Source organism: Chlorocebus sabaeus, chromosome 11 (assembly GCF_047675955.1).
Source record: "Chlorocebus sabaeus isolate Y175 chromosome 11, mChlSab1.0.hap1, whole genome shotgun sequence".
Taxonomy (NCBI): domain Eukaryota; kingdom Metazoa; phylum Chordata; class Mammalia; order Primates; family Cercopithecidae; genus Chlorocebus; species Chlorocebus sabaeus.
In genome coordinates, this window is record NC_132914.1 from 50339257 (window position 1) to 50353492 (window position 14236).

The window sequence follows — 14236 nt, forward strand, 5'->3', positions numbered from 1 at the left end:
ATCTTTATTTAGGAGAAAGAAGAAAAAGAGGAGAAGATGAAGATGAAGATGAAGAAGAAGGAGGAGGAGGAGGGGGAGGAGGGAGGAGAAGGAGGAGGAGGGGGAAGGGGGAGGAGGGAGGAGAAGAAGAAGAAGAGGCAGAAGAAGAAGAAGAAGAAGAAGAAGAAGAAGAAGAAGAAGAAGAAGAAGAAGAAGAAGAAGGAGGAAGAGGAGGAGGAGGAGGAGGAGGAGGAGGAGGAGGAGGAGAAGAGGAGGAAGAGGAGGAAGAGGAGGAGGAGGGAGGAGGACGAGCAGGGAGGAGGAGGAGGGAGAAGAGGAGGAAGGTGAAGGATAAGAAGGGGAAGGAGAAGAAGAAGGGGAAGGAGAAGAAGAAATAATACATCTCCTGACCAAACAGCAGTTTGAGATCACAGAAAAATTTATTATAGAAATACCAGAAATGCTGCCCCTTGACGGTACAATTTTGAACCAGGAAATGATGAAGTCACAAGCACTGCCTAAGAGACCCACACTGAGCCCATCCAATGCCCCAAGAGAATCATGGACTTGGAAGTTGTGTTAGGACTCAGCTAGCAAGTGAAGGTGACTCCAGATCTTAAAAGCAAAGCTACATTCTGTCTCTCAAGACCTGTTAGTTGGCTGATAACTTTCCTCTTCCTGCCCTCTCCAGCACATCTCAAGCCTCTTACATAAGATTCAAAATTAAGAGTCAAATTCTCACAAAGTGCTCACAGCCACAGAGAACAGAGGGCGGGAGGGACTAGAGAGGTCTGAGAAAGGGCATTAAACTGCCTTGCAAAACAAACAAACAAACAAACAAACAAATGGGCAGCTTCCTGACTGACTTGGGGTTGGAACCCTTCCAAGACCCAAGTCAGATCCTCAGACTCCTCAGGCCCAAGGCACCTGGATAGAACAGAGCTGGGCTTCACGTGCCCACCCCATGGGACAATTCTCAGAGTGGTTATGAAGCAGAGCTTAGGAAGCGTCAGGCTTTCAAGGAATGGAGCTGTCAGGAGGAAACAGGACAGAAGCAGAACTTGCTTGTCTGTTCATCAACTCGCGCATCCACTGCTAAAACAGGCTTCCCTCTGGGTGAGGATTCGTGACCCCATGCCCTCTGAAATACTCCCACCTTGAGTTGTTTACACAGGGGAGAATGCTTCCTGAGACGGAGGTTCAGAATCAGGACAGTGATGCCTTACAGATATCTGATGTGGGCAGCAAATCTACTCTACTTTTCATCAACCTGAGTGCATGAGGCTGTGGACCAAGAGGCAGGAATAGGCGGCTGGTGCAGAGGTTTTCCTTACCAAGCTAGCTTGTCCTGCAATCAGCAACTTCCCCCAAAGGGATCATCTTGTGGCCCCCAGAAGGGCAGGGGGTGTGGATTCTTGTTCACAGAGCAGCCCAGGTGCGGCAAAAGGAGCCTGGGGCTGAGATACCAACTCTCCATTATGCGCCTTGTCGATGCTTTACAGGCTATTTCTCTCCATCGCTAAACTAGATGCCTGGTGTCTTTTAGCATTGTGGATCAATACTTAGCTGCAGTGGCTTGAGTTGGGGCCTAAGGGCATTCTATTTGGAGGCAGAGGAAAGATAGCCATGACTTCTCCCTAACCTGCCAACTCACACAGCCTCTGCCTCTAACTGGAATGTTTCTGCTCACCCTGGGCTACCGATCTTTCCAAAAAGGTGGGAGCAGGAACAGCAGCAGGGCCAGCTGAACGGAGTCTGAGTGAGAATGTGCTTAGCTGTTACTCTGACTGCAAGCCAGTGCCCTCCAAAGAGATCTGCTGTTTGGGCTTATCCACACTGCTTCCCCCCATTAGACTCTAATTTATTGGCAAAATTGCTGAGACCCATCAAGAAAAGTGAACGACAGGGAGTCAGGAAGGGCGTGGAGGGGAGGAGTTTGAGGAGAGGGCGGCGCGGGTGCAGGCTTGAGGTATGGCAGAAGCGAGGCCTCTACTCCAGGATCCGCCTGTGGGAGGTGTTGGTGGAGGTCTGGATGATCTGCACTCGCGAGGATCCGCGGCTGCTTCTGCTGCTTCCTCCGTAGCTCCCGCCGCCGCTGCCATAACCGCCTCCACTGCCCCCTCGTGCGCCTCCTCCGCGGTAACTTCTTCCACCGCCATAGCCCCCACCGCTGCCGCCGCCGTAGCCTCCAGAGACGTAGCTGCCGCCGCCTCCCGCGCCGCCGCTGATGCTCACCTGGCTGTTCTGCACCGCTGTGGGGAGGGGACAGTGCACAGGGGGTCAGAGGGACCGGGCAGGGCCCCCACCTGCACCCACCCCTGCACCTGCAGCCTCCTCCATCCTCGATCACCCGTGGCATCGACTTGCAAACCGACACATTGAAAACTGAAAGTGTTCCCACTTGAAAATTATTCTTCATACTACAAAGGAATGCCAGGGTTCCTCTCAGCAGCACACTTTCATTGTTTATTAAATATATACCCTAAAGAGTTCTAGCCACTGCTGATTCCTAGGCATCATTTAAAAAAATATTTTTTTTTAAGTTTAAAAAAGGCATCCTAACAATTAAGATAAGTAGACCTGAAATCACAACCATTTATTTCAAATGAATTCTTCCAGACTTTGCCATTACACTTGCTTACTTTGATGTCTGTTGTGCAAGACTGGAAGCTAAAATGCCAGACTTTCAGTTCTCTGCTGGCCACCTCCCGGCCCTCCCTCCACCCAGGACCACCAGCCTCTCTCTGTCCGTGGGCTCTGCTACTTACAGATGCTCACATGGCTCTGCAGCTCTCCTGACATCCTGTAAAACCAAAGCACAGGGTCAGCCAGACCCACAGGACCTGAGGAGGGAAGGCGGTGGCCCACAGACATCCGGATCAGAGGTGTCCCCAAGCCTTAGGGAAATTTGTGTGCATGAGAGCAGGAAGCCAGTGGAGCCGAGAGAATTTTCAGCGTTTTCATGAAGACTTTTAGCATTGGGGGTGAATACCCAGCTGCAGTGACTTGGGTTGGGGTATAAGGACATTCTACTTGGAGGCAGAGGAATGATAACAATGACTTCTCCCTACCTTGCCAACTCACACAGCGTCTGCCTCTAACTGGAATGTTTCTGCTCACCCTGGACTACCAATCTTCCCAAAAAGGTGGGGCTTATCTTTTCTCCAAATAGCCAGTCCCACAGTTTCATGGGTGCATATCGAGCCTTAGCCCCAGAAACATAGCTGCCGGACCCACCTGCTCTCCTCGCCCTCCAGCAGCTGGCGGTAGGTGGCGATCTCCACATCCAGGGACAGCTTGGCCCCTAGCATGGCCTGGTAGTCACGCAGCAGCCGGGCCAGCTCCTCCTTGGACTGCTGCAGGGCCTCCTCCAGGTCCTGCAGCTTCTGCCGCGCATCCTGGAGGGCCTGTTCGCCTCTCTCCTCGGCATCCGAAATGAGTGACTGCATCTGTTCAATCTGCTCCAGAGACAATCAGAGACCATTTTAGGGTTAAGCTTCCAGACCTCGATCTGGCAGGGCATTGTGGGAGGTGCAGGGCTTAGTCAGCCCTCCCTGAGCACCCATCCCACCTGCTTCTTCACATTGCTGATCTCTGCCTGCAGCCTCTGGACGGTGCGGTTGAGCTCTGCAATCTCCATCTTACTGTTCTTCAGGTCGTCTCCATGTCTCCCTGCCGTGATCTGGAGCTCCTGGTACTAGGGGCCAAAGGCAGCATCATGGTCAGCATGTGCTGCCCACCACAAGCCCCTCCAGGAGGGAGTAGCTGGGTTGCTCTCCCCTGGGAGATTCTCACCCATCTTCTGCTGTGGTCGCCCTACATACACACTCACAGCTATACCAAACCTCCCTCACCCGGGCTGCAAACACATGTATACATGCACACGCTCACACCATACCAAGCCTCCTGCATTCCCACCTATCTCTGGGCAGACTCTCATCCCAGCCAGACAAACCTGCTTCGTGATGCCCTTTCTAACACTTTTTCACACATCTAAGCCTTCACGTTGGTCCTTACCCACACTGAGACCCCGTCACTCTTTCCACCCACCATATAGCTTCCCACCCTTTTCCAGGATGATCTCCCTAGCAATCAGGCAGGACCTTATGTCCCAGAGGCCCTCCACCTGCTCCACGTTCAGTCTCATCTCCCCTCCATCTCTGTTTCTGTCTCTGTATTGCCCCATCAGTCAGAACTCCACCCCCAGGACAGGGTTTTGAAGTGGGTGGGAGAAGCGTCAACTTGAGGGAATCTGCATTCTGCTGTTTTCACTGTTGGCCATCTGCCTCCCAGTCTAAGGTCGAAATCCATTCCACCCCAGAACACTGTCTGTAGGACAGTGGGACAGAGGTCAGCCAGGATTGGGGTTGGCCACAGATCATCCTCAAAGCCAATCATCGATGCTAGTTGTTCAGAATTTAGTGACTGGACCGTCAGCCATGCCCTTTCAACCAGAGGATTCACCATCCAAAAAGATCCAGGTCAGTTTATGGTAAAGAAGTAACCAAAGATGTGCCCAACAACTTAGCCACAAAGAGGTTGATCTAATAAGGGAGGGTGTAGTCTTACAATATAATACCAGGCTGTTAAAAATGCGGCAGATTATTTAGTGTCACAGAAAGGTATCCATATGCGATAAGTAAAAGAGAAAGTACAGCCTGGCCAACATGGCAAAACCCTGTCACTACTAAAAATACAAAAATTAGCTTGGTGTGGTGGTGTGCACCTGTAATCCCAGCTACTGAGGGGGCTGAGGCAGGAGAATCGCTTGAACCCAGGAGGTGGAGTCTGTAGTGAACTGAGATCACGCCACTGCACTCCAGCCTGGGAGACAGAGCGAGTTTCCATCTCAAACAAAAAAAAAAAAGAGAGAAAGTAAAAAAAAGTACATTTTAATGGATACCATTATGAAAAAAAGAATAAAAATCATTCTAGTGGTGAGGGGAATGAGTTTGTAGACACAAACCCGAGTTTAATTAAGCTGTGGCTCTGCCATTTACTAGCTAAAAGGCCTTAGAGAAATTAAGTAATCTCACGCACTATTATCTATTATAAAATTGTGATAATGAAATTCTTACCTCATTGGTTGTTGTAAGGATTGAATGAAATGATATATATATATTATGTAAAGCACTTTGTGCAGTGCCTAACACATATGAGTTCTCAATAAACATTATTGGGTTGGTGCAAAAGTAATTGCGGTTCTTATCATTACTTTTAATGGCAAGAACCGCAATTACTTTTGCACTAGCTTAATAGCTACAAAGAACTGGCAGAAGAGATATTAACATATTAATAGAGGTAGTGAGAGATTGGTAATCTTTACATGTAATTTCTAGAATTTGTATAACAAACACATTTTACTTCAGAAATAAGAAAGACAATGCAATAAGAGAAAGACAATTCTGGGAAGAATCTGTTTTTCTGGGCACCAGATCTGGGGGCCGTACCCACCTTGGTCTGGTACAGGGCTTCGGCCTCGTCCTTGCTCCTCTGTGCAATCAGCTCGTACTGGGTTCGCACTGCATCAATGATGCTGTCCAGGTCCAGGGAGCGATTATTGTCCATGGACAGGATGACGTTGGTGTCGCTGATGTGAGTCTGCATCTGAGACAGCTCCTGCGAGGCATGGCGCACAGGCTGACTCCTTCCATTCTCCTCTGGGGGCCTCAGTTTTCCTCTGCTGCCCCCTCAAAGCTGTCAGGGGAAGCCAGAAGCCTGGGCCAGGTAGTCTTGGGGAAAAACTCTTGGAATTGTTGTGTGCAATGAGAGATAATAGGGAGAGTCTTCACTGCCTCCAGGGAGAAGGAAGGAGCCTAAACCTGGAGCCCTTCAGATACCATCTCCCCATCACACCTCTTCTGCAACTGCCATTCTGCCTTGCTCTGACTTGGCCACCATAGTTAGCTGGGCTCCTTGGCAGGCATGCCTGTTCCTTGAAATCACATGAGCTCTCTGAGGCAGTAGAATGGACTCCAGTTGAGGAGCCACTTGGACTCACTTTTGAGTCTTGGCTCTACCATTGACTAGCAAGGTAACCAAGCAAGTAATTTAACCCTTCAGTGCCTCAGTTTTCCCATGTGTAGAATGGAGATGCCCATAACATAAATTTCTAACACAGCATCTGGCCCAGAGCACGTACCCCCAAATTAGACACAGGCAAAAGAGGGCTGGGTGACAGAGTGTTTGATCCCCCACCACTAAGGTCACTCCCTTTGAGACTCACACTGTCACCTCCCACAGAGTTTCCTAACAGCTCCATCAACTCCCCAGAATTAATGAAGATTTCTGGTTGGTTTTGCCCCTTATATGTCTGGGTGATTTCCCAGACAGATTGGAAGCCATGAACCAGGGACACATTCGCCTCCACCTAACTCAGGATTCTCCCAGCCTTCCATCTCCATTACCCCAACCTGGGGATTCTGAGGATTGGGGTGGAGAGGATGGCTGACTCCAGGCCCACAGAGTTGGGGTACCTGGGGAGATGAGTCCCTAGTGGGTAGCGTTGGGTTTCAGACCTCGCCTCTTATAGCCCATACTCCTTGTGAGATGTGAGAAAAGAAAGGGCGTTCTTATAAACGCTTAACTCACCGTCAAAAATAAATACTTCAAGAAATTGACCTCCCCAGTCAGAGTGTCCACCCTGGACTCCAGGTCCACTTTGCTCGCGTAAGCAGCGTCCACATCCTGAATAGCAGGCAGAAACAGTTTGACTTTATTGCCCAGGCATTGCCTGCCACCAGCTCACTGGGTGGCTCAGGCAAGTGGCAGAGCCACTCTGGGTTTATTTCCTTACTTCAAAAATTCATCACCTCACTCCAATAAGGGATCTACATGTCCTGGCTTTCCTTGCCAGAAGGAGATGTGACACCAACCTCTACATCTCAGTCAGTCACACCCAACACCCAGGTCCTTCCCCGGGTCCCAAGGCTACACATAACTGACATTCAAAAGCTGTCATTTCACTTCATTTCACTTTCAGGACCCCAGAGAGATACAAACTGGAGGCTTCCTAAAGAGTCATTATCAGTGTCAGTTCTAGTGTAAGGGCCCCACATTTAGGCATCACACACAGCAAGCCGGCCACAGAGGCCACCCTGCCATTGCCACAGAGGTCACCCTGCCATTGCCACAGAGGTCACCCTGCCATTGCCACAGAACATCCCATAGGGATTCCTTACTCCCCGAAGCCTCCTTGGTCCACAGCCACCCTTGGGACTCCCCTTTCCCTCACCTTCTTCAGGACAACAAAGTCATTCTCGCTGCCAGTCCTCTTGTTGATTTCATCCTCATACCTGTCAGGCAAGGCAAGGAGCACAGAAAGGCTACAGGCTGACCTTGGCTCTCTGAGGTTCTTCCTCACAGCAGAAAGCTTGGAATTCCCCCAAACATTTGCTGTCCTGAGCTCAGAGAACCCTGCTCAAGGTGCTGGCTGTCCATTCCGGGAGGCTGGTGCTCTCATGGATGAGGGCAGTGCCAACTCCTGGGTCTGTGGGCCAACAGAGGGGAGCCCAGGCCAACATGGAAAACCCAGAGCCACAGAGAAGGTCCCTGGAACGTCTATTTTTATTTTGATGTTTTACCTTTGTAAATGTGTCAAATTCATTCATTCCTTAAAATTGAGAACATGAAATACCAACCACTTTTACTAAATACTTTTGAAGAGAAAAAATTTAACCTACAATTCTGTGCCCCACCCCCCACCAGCACCTCCAGCGTGGATTTCATTTTTCCCTCGTTGACTCACACACACTTGGATCTCTACTGGCACGGCACAGTAAGCATGCCAAGGTGATGGGAGAGAAGCACCCTGAACCCCACATGGGGAAGAAGAGGAAGGGAGAGGCTCGGCTGCCTGCACAGCTCAGGAGCAGCTGATCTGGAATTCGACAACTCCTGTCACCCCTACTGTTTGTGGTCATAATAGCTAGGGTTTATTGACTGTAGGGGTGTGCAGGCACAGTACTAAGAACTTAGTAAGCATCATTTCATTCAAAACCGGCAGTTCTCAAAGTGTGGTCCCCAATCCACGAGCATCAGCATCACTTGGAAACATGTTAGAAGTACTAACACTCTCCTATATCTGCTGAATCAAAAACTTGGGGGGCAGAGCCCAGCAATCTGATTCCAGCAAACTGATGCATGCTCAAGTCTGAGAACCACAGATCTACCACAACAATCCAACAAGGGAGGTTCTTGCTCTTCCCACATTATTAACATGAACACCAGAGGCTTAAAAAGATGAATTTGTAGGCAGCTAGTAAGTGGAAGAGCCCACACTGGAAATCAGGCTTACTTGGCTTCAACATCCATAAAGCTATCCTGCCCCTCCCCACCCAATGCGATTGACAGCTGGCTGCCAATATCATCTACCTGGGTTGCCACATACAAAACAGCGCCTCCTGCAGTTGTGCAGTGCAGAGCCTGCATGTCCCGCTCCCCTACCCTTACACATAAACACTAAAGCAGAATGTCTTGCCCCTGTGACGAGTTTCCGGCCATGCTTCTCCCCTGTTTTCCCCTGCCTGGAGTCTCACTTGCTCTTGTAGTCCTCCACGACATCCTGCATGCTCCTGACCTCTGTGTTCTGGCGCATCTGCTCCGCATTGAGCAAATCCACCTGCTTCCGCAGGTCACCGATATAGTTCTCCAAGAGGGGCTCCAGGTTGTTCGTTCCAGTTGAGGTGTTCACCTGCTGCAGCAACTCCCATTTTGTTTGTAGCACCTGGTTCTGCTGCTCCAGGAATCGCACCTAAGAACAAGAGACCCCAGCCCACCCCAGGCCATGGATCAGAGCAGCACCCCCATGAGTAGGGGGATCCATAGCCCCTCAACACATCTAGACCTCAGAGAATCAGGATGGTTCCTCCAAGGGTCAGAGAGCTTCCTTTTCTCTGGGATTGAGACACACAGAGGGCAATGTGGTTTCTTACGGCCAATGGCTGTACGGTCAACTTGTCTAAAATTGACACTAAGCTCACGCTGGTTTTAAAAGTAAATCACCTCCTTCATTTACATCATAGAGCACTCGCCCTCCAAACTCAATTTATCCATGCCAACGTAAGGAAATGGTGTTTCGGAGCATCTGAGACACTGATGATCCCAAGGCTCCTCTCTCTTTGTGGTCAAAATGCATTATGCGATAGAGGAGAGGAAGAAAGAAAAAGCGAGAAGGATAAATTTGGCTTAGAACGTTAAACTAATTCCTGAGCACACTTGCTTGGGTGCCCCGGCCCTGCAGTCACCACCACCTCTGCTGTCTGCCAGGATGTTTGTCAGGAAAGTAACTCATTTAAATGCTTTTATAATGCAGACAGAATTTTTAAGGCAAATGTTCTCATTCTTTTAAAAGTCTAATGCAGTCAAGTGCCCCAAAGTGAGGACTTGGGTTGTCAGGTGTTTGAGAACTACCCACTTGCTATTTCCTGGGAAATGGAGAGTGGACATCACCTAATATTTTCACCACCTCTTCTCCCAGAACTGTGAATATGAAGGTAAGATAAGGGGCCCAGTAAGGCAGCTGGCTGTGCAAAGTGTGTGGCTTGTCCTTGGCATGGTAATGACCAGCCTCTACCTTTCCTCAGCCAGCTACACACTGTGGAGCCTCCACTCCAGTGCCCTGATAGAAGCAGTGGTGCTGCCTCCAGAGTTTGCTCGGCCGCTTGCGGGCGCGCACGCGCAAAAACACACACCCTCCGGGATCCAGCTTCCTCCTCCGGGCACTGTGTAAAGGGGCAAATCCACTGCTTTGTGTGGTCGGAACGGGACTCTGAAGACACTCCCTTACCACGTGACACTAGTGAGGGTCCCCCAAATCCCCTGGCCCTTGAGAATCTGCCCGTCTGAGGGGCCAACTCTGGTTAGCTCCCTTTGGATTCTGACTCTAGGCTGGAAAATGTTTGCAGACAACACCACCTCCCATGGCTCATTTTTGCTGGCCTTATCAAAGCAAGAGATTAGGCAAGCAGCTCTCCCAGGCTTGTCAGCACAGCTCACAACACCGTGAGAAATTCCTGCCACTCTCTATTTTTACTCTGTGGTGGCACTCCCAGGGAGTGAAGAAATCAATTCAGCAGTCATTCACTGCGCTCAGTGGCAGTGGCATTGTGGGACCAAAAGAAAGAATCCTGTGGTCCCATGGAGAGTCTCTACATAAAACAACGAGGGAGCAGTGACACAACTCTGGGTGTTCTGACTTTAGCCCAGGTACCCACCCGCAATATCCCAGGAGCTCATAGAAGACACTGTGGTTTTCATCAGGCCACCCAAACTGCAAAGGCAGAGTCTGGCTGCAGGGAGTGCCTTAACCACTAGAACAATCAGTGAAAGCCACTGTGTTTTTCCCCAGGTTCCCCAAAACACTCCTGGTCTGTGTCCTACCAGCAAAACGCAAAGGCAGCTCAGCTAGCACAGATGGAATGAGGCATGCTGCTGAGCGACCTTCTCGCCCACCCTCTGCTTCAGTGCCCCTCCCCTGCACAGGGACCTCCCAGTGCCCTCAGCACTCCAGGTCTCCTCAACTCTTTGCCCAGCAAACTCCTACTCACCCTTTAGACCTCACCTGAGGTGGCGTCCCACCAGTGTGTCCCCTTTGCAGCCCCTTGTTCCTTGCCTTTCTAAATCTGTTGAGACTTGCAGTCATGCAGCAGTGTGTGAGCATCTCTCTCCCGGGCTGCACTGGACCCCATGAGGGCAGGCCTATATCTGCTTTGTTCTCCAGGGGACACAGTGGACCCATGGACACACAACACCCAACCCAGAGAAGACAAAAAGTGTCATGCACTCATGAAGTGCAAAAGGTTTTAAAATTGCCTGCTGGTGTGGGCTATCCAGACCACTCGCCACCCCTGGCATAGAGGTCTAAGGATCAGCTGAACAAGGCCAGCCCAGTGTCCCAGGGGGAAGAGCTGGACCCCTCCTTTCCTTCCTGAGGCCCTATCCCCTTGTCATTGGTTCTAGAAAGCCTTTGGCTCCATTTCCACTCTCTGAGCATCCAGCACTGACCCGAGGGGCTGACCCAATTTGTCATCCAGCTTCTATTTACTGAGCAATTCTCATGTGTCAGGAACTATTCTGGGTGCTAGGGATTTGGTAATAAGCAAAACAGGCAAAATCCTTGCTTTCTAGGAGTTTGCATTCTATTTAGAGAGATGACTATAAAGAAACAATCACGTAAAAAATACAGGGCCTCAGACAGCTGCAGGGACTATGGAGTCACACAGGGCCGGGGCATAGGAACGCTGAAGTGGTGGTCAGGGAAGTCCCCACTGAAACTGTGGCATCTGAGCAAAGACCCACAGAAGGTAAGGGAGGAAGGTGGGCCTCTCTTTGGGGGGAAGAGTTCCAAGCAGAGGGAATGGCAGGTGCAAAGACCTTGAGACAGAACTGAGCCTTGGATGCTGGTGAGCAAGAGGAGAGCAGCTGAGGAGGAAGAGGGGCACAGGACACTGCAGACAACAATGAGTTGGAAGCCTGGAGGCTATTTTCCAGGCCTCATTCTGCTCACTAGCGGTTGTATCCTGAAAGCTGTCCCACCCAGGGAGGGCAATGTGGCCTGATTCCACAAATGTAAGTGTGGGCTTAGCAGCAGCCGCAGGGTAAAGGACAGATAATATAGGGCCTTATAGGACTTGGGCTTTTCCTTCAGTTGAGACAAGAAGCCACTGGAGGATTCAAATGGAAGAGTGGTGTGACATGCTTTTAAAGGATGGCTCTGCTGTGGTGTCAAGCCTAGGCTATACAAGGGTCAAGGGTGAAAGCAGGAAGACCAGTTTGGAAAGCAGAGTCAGAAGTCACCTGTCATAGAAGCCTTCTACCTTCCAGTCAGGCCACAACCCACCTGGCTGAGGAGCCTCTCCTCATAGTCATCACAGGCCGTGCCCTTCAAAGGACAGGAGACCCAGGTCTCTCGCACCTTAGCCTCTGCCCACTGCCCCATGCCATGCAACTGGACAGGCACCCTGTTCATGGCAGAGGCCACAATTGGATGAGCCTCAGGAGGTCAGTTGCCAGCGGTCTGTGGTTATTTCCCAGCCCTCTCTCCTCCTTGCTCCTCTCTTGGCCCAGTCGTGAGCTCCCAGTAGGGACTCCTTGCTCCAGTGAAACCCTCTAACCCCCACCTGTGCCTGAAGCATGGTGGTACTCAGCCACGTTTCCCACGCAGCATGATCAGAAGCCACAGGAGCACTCTGCTGTGTTGCGCTCCTCTTCGGCAGCCTCTGGGCCTCAGCACCCTCACCCTCCTCCACCTGCTCACACACTGCCCCATCCCCAGCATCTGCCCAGATATCAGAGGCCTGCTCTGCCACCCAGCATGGCCTCTGGCCACAGTTACCCTACAGTCAGGCCACAGGTCAAGCTCTGGCCTCAGCACTGAACTCCTGTGGTGACTGAGGGAAAGTCACTGACCGTGCAAGTGGCCTTGGTGCTCTGTGGGGCTTCCCACTGCATCCCTGAAGGCAAAATTCCTCCTGGAGAGGTGCTAGTGGCTGCTGTACCTTGACCTCCAGACAAAAGGAGATGCTGGAAGGAGGTCTTCACCATGGTGAGTTCACCAGCCTCTGTTGCTGCTTTGGACCTAATCTGAAGTTTCAACAGGGAACTAGGGACAGGGGCTTCTGTGTCTCCATCTGGCCCATCCTTGGCCCTTGGTGAGCCAAAAGGGGGAACTCAGACAGAACCCTACATTGCATGCTGTTGACTTTAGCCCCAAGAGATACCCACCACCAGGGCATTCACCATGCCCTGCCTGCTTCTCCTGCCCTGGCTCTGTGGCTTCATCTCTGCTTCTCTCATCCACCCCCTGGTGTCCCATTTTCTCCAGGAATTGTAACCGTTTGAAATTCCCTAAAGGTGTCACACTTTCATGCCTCCTGGTCCTTCTGCCTGAAAACCCCCTCTGCCCTTAGAACCCATTTAACTTGTGCTCGCTTCGGCAGCACATATACTAAAATTAGAACCCATTTAACTTTTCATCCGTCTTCCAGACTCAGCAGGCAGAGCTCATGACACCCTCCTTTGAGCTACCATGTCCCAGAGAGTACTTCCCCTCTTGACACACTTCACACACACTGTCGTAATTCTCTTCCCTTTAGACGTCAGGCCTTGTGTCCTAGTCACCTGTAGCACCTGGCACAGTGTCTGCCCTATCATAGATGCTTAGAAAATATGTGTGGGCTGAATGGGTGGATGGATGCATGGGTAGATAGTTGAGTGGCTTGATGGATGAGTGAATGAACGGATGAACGTGTGTGTGTGTGTATAAATGGATTGTGTGGATGAGGATGGATGGATAGATGGATGGATGGATGGGTGCATGGGTGGATGGGTGGATGGAAAGTGAATAATTGTGAAAGAGAATGAGGGTACTACACCATGTATCTGTTGAGTATTTTCACACTGCTTATCTCCTTTCCTGCCAAAAGGAAAAGATAGAATTAAATCCCCGCAAGAAGACAAATTGAAGCCCAAATGGGGTAAATGATTTCCTAAGGTCCCAGGTATCACCACCAAGCTGAAACTGCACGATGCGCTGAGAGGTGGCAGGGTGTAATCTCTCTCAGTCATTTGGTCAGTGACCAATGACCCTCCCTGCCCCTGAGGTGCTCACCTTGTCAATGAAGGAGGCAAACTTGTTGTTGAGAACCATAATCTGCTCCCGCTCCTGGGTCTTGATCCTCTGAATTTCAGGGTCCACCTCCAGGTGAAGTGGCTCTAGGAGGCTCTGGTTAATGGTCACCTCTTGGATACCCCCAGGAGGACAAGAAGGACCAAAACCTCCAAGCCCAAAATTGCTAGCCCCAAATCCAGCACCCCCAAAACCACCTCCTCCAAAGCTACCACCTCCAAAGCCACCAGCACCAATGCTGCCAACACCAAAGCTCCTGACCCCTCCAAATCCCCCTACTCCCCCACCCTGACAGAAACCACTGGCACTCCTCCCCACTAGACTAATGGAGATGCTTCTACTGCCACCCAGATTATACAGGCTCCTAGAGCCAAACCCCCTTCCACGGATCCCATATCCACCACTACCACACCTCCCTCGAGTATAACACACAGAACCCACAGCCCGACTCCCACCACCAGAGCCTGCAGAAAAGCTGGTGCGATAAACCTGCCTGCTCCTTGAGCTAAACGCGGACTGAGAACTATATTGGCGGCTCATGATTGCTGGAGCATCCAGATAAGCAGGCAAGAGAAACAGCCTGGCAGGAAGGAGGCAGAGACCAGAGAGGAAAGGAGCTCTGACTCCTTT

At 50.8% G+C, this 14236-nt stretch overlaps 1 protein-coding gene across 1 annotated transcript; it reads right to left on the bottom strand.

Annotated features, from left to right (window-relative positions):
- Positions 1-344: 344 nt before the first annotated feature.
- Positions 345-14236, bottom strand: KRT77 (keratin 77). Its single transcript, XM_008003344.3, has 9 exons — positions 13589-14236; positions 8517-8731; positions 7214-7274; positions 6571-6666; positions 5434-5598; positions 3551-3676; positions 3217-3437; positions 2748-2782; positions 345-2231 (listed from the first exon to the last, which is right to left on the bottom strand). Exons 1-9 carry the CDS (start codon positions 14144-14146, stop codon positions 1969-1971), a joined length of 1740 nt encoding a protein of 579 aa, XP_008001535.3. The 5' UTR covers positions 14147-14236; the 3' UTR covers positions 345-1968.

Bases quoted from the DNA above. Each gene is read 5' to 3' on its own strand.
- KRT77 (XM_008003344.3), bottom strand. From the start codon at position 14,146: ATGAGCCGCCAATATAGTTCTCAGTCCGCGTTTAGCTCAAGGAGCAGG. The intron at 5,599-6,570 runs GTGAGTTAAGCG...CATGCCTCGCAG, and splicing joins TGAAGTATTTATTTTTGACG to GAGCTGTCTCAGATGCAGAC. The intron at 2,783-3,216 runs GTGGGTCCGGCA...TTGGTTTTACAG, and splicing joins CTGGAGGGCGAGGAGAGCAG to GATGTCAGGAGAGCTGCAGA.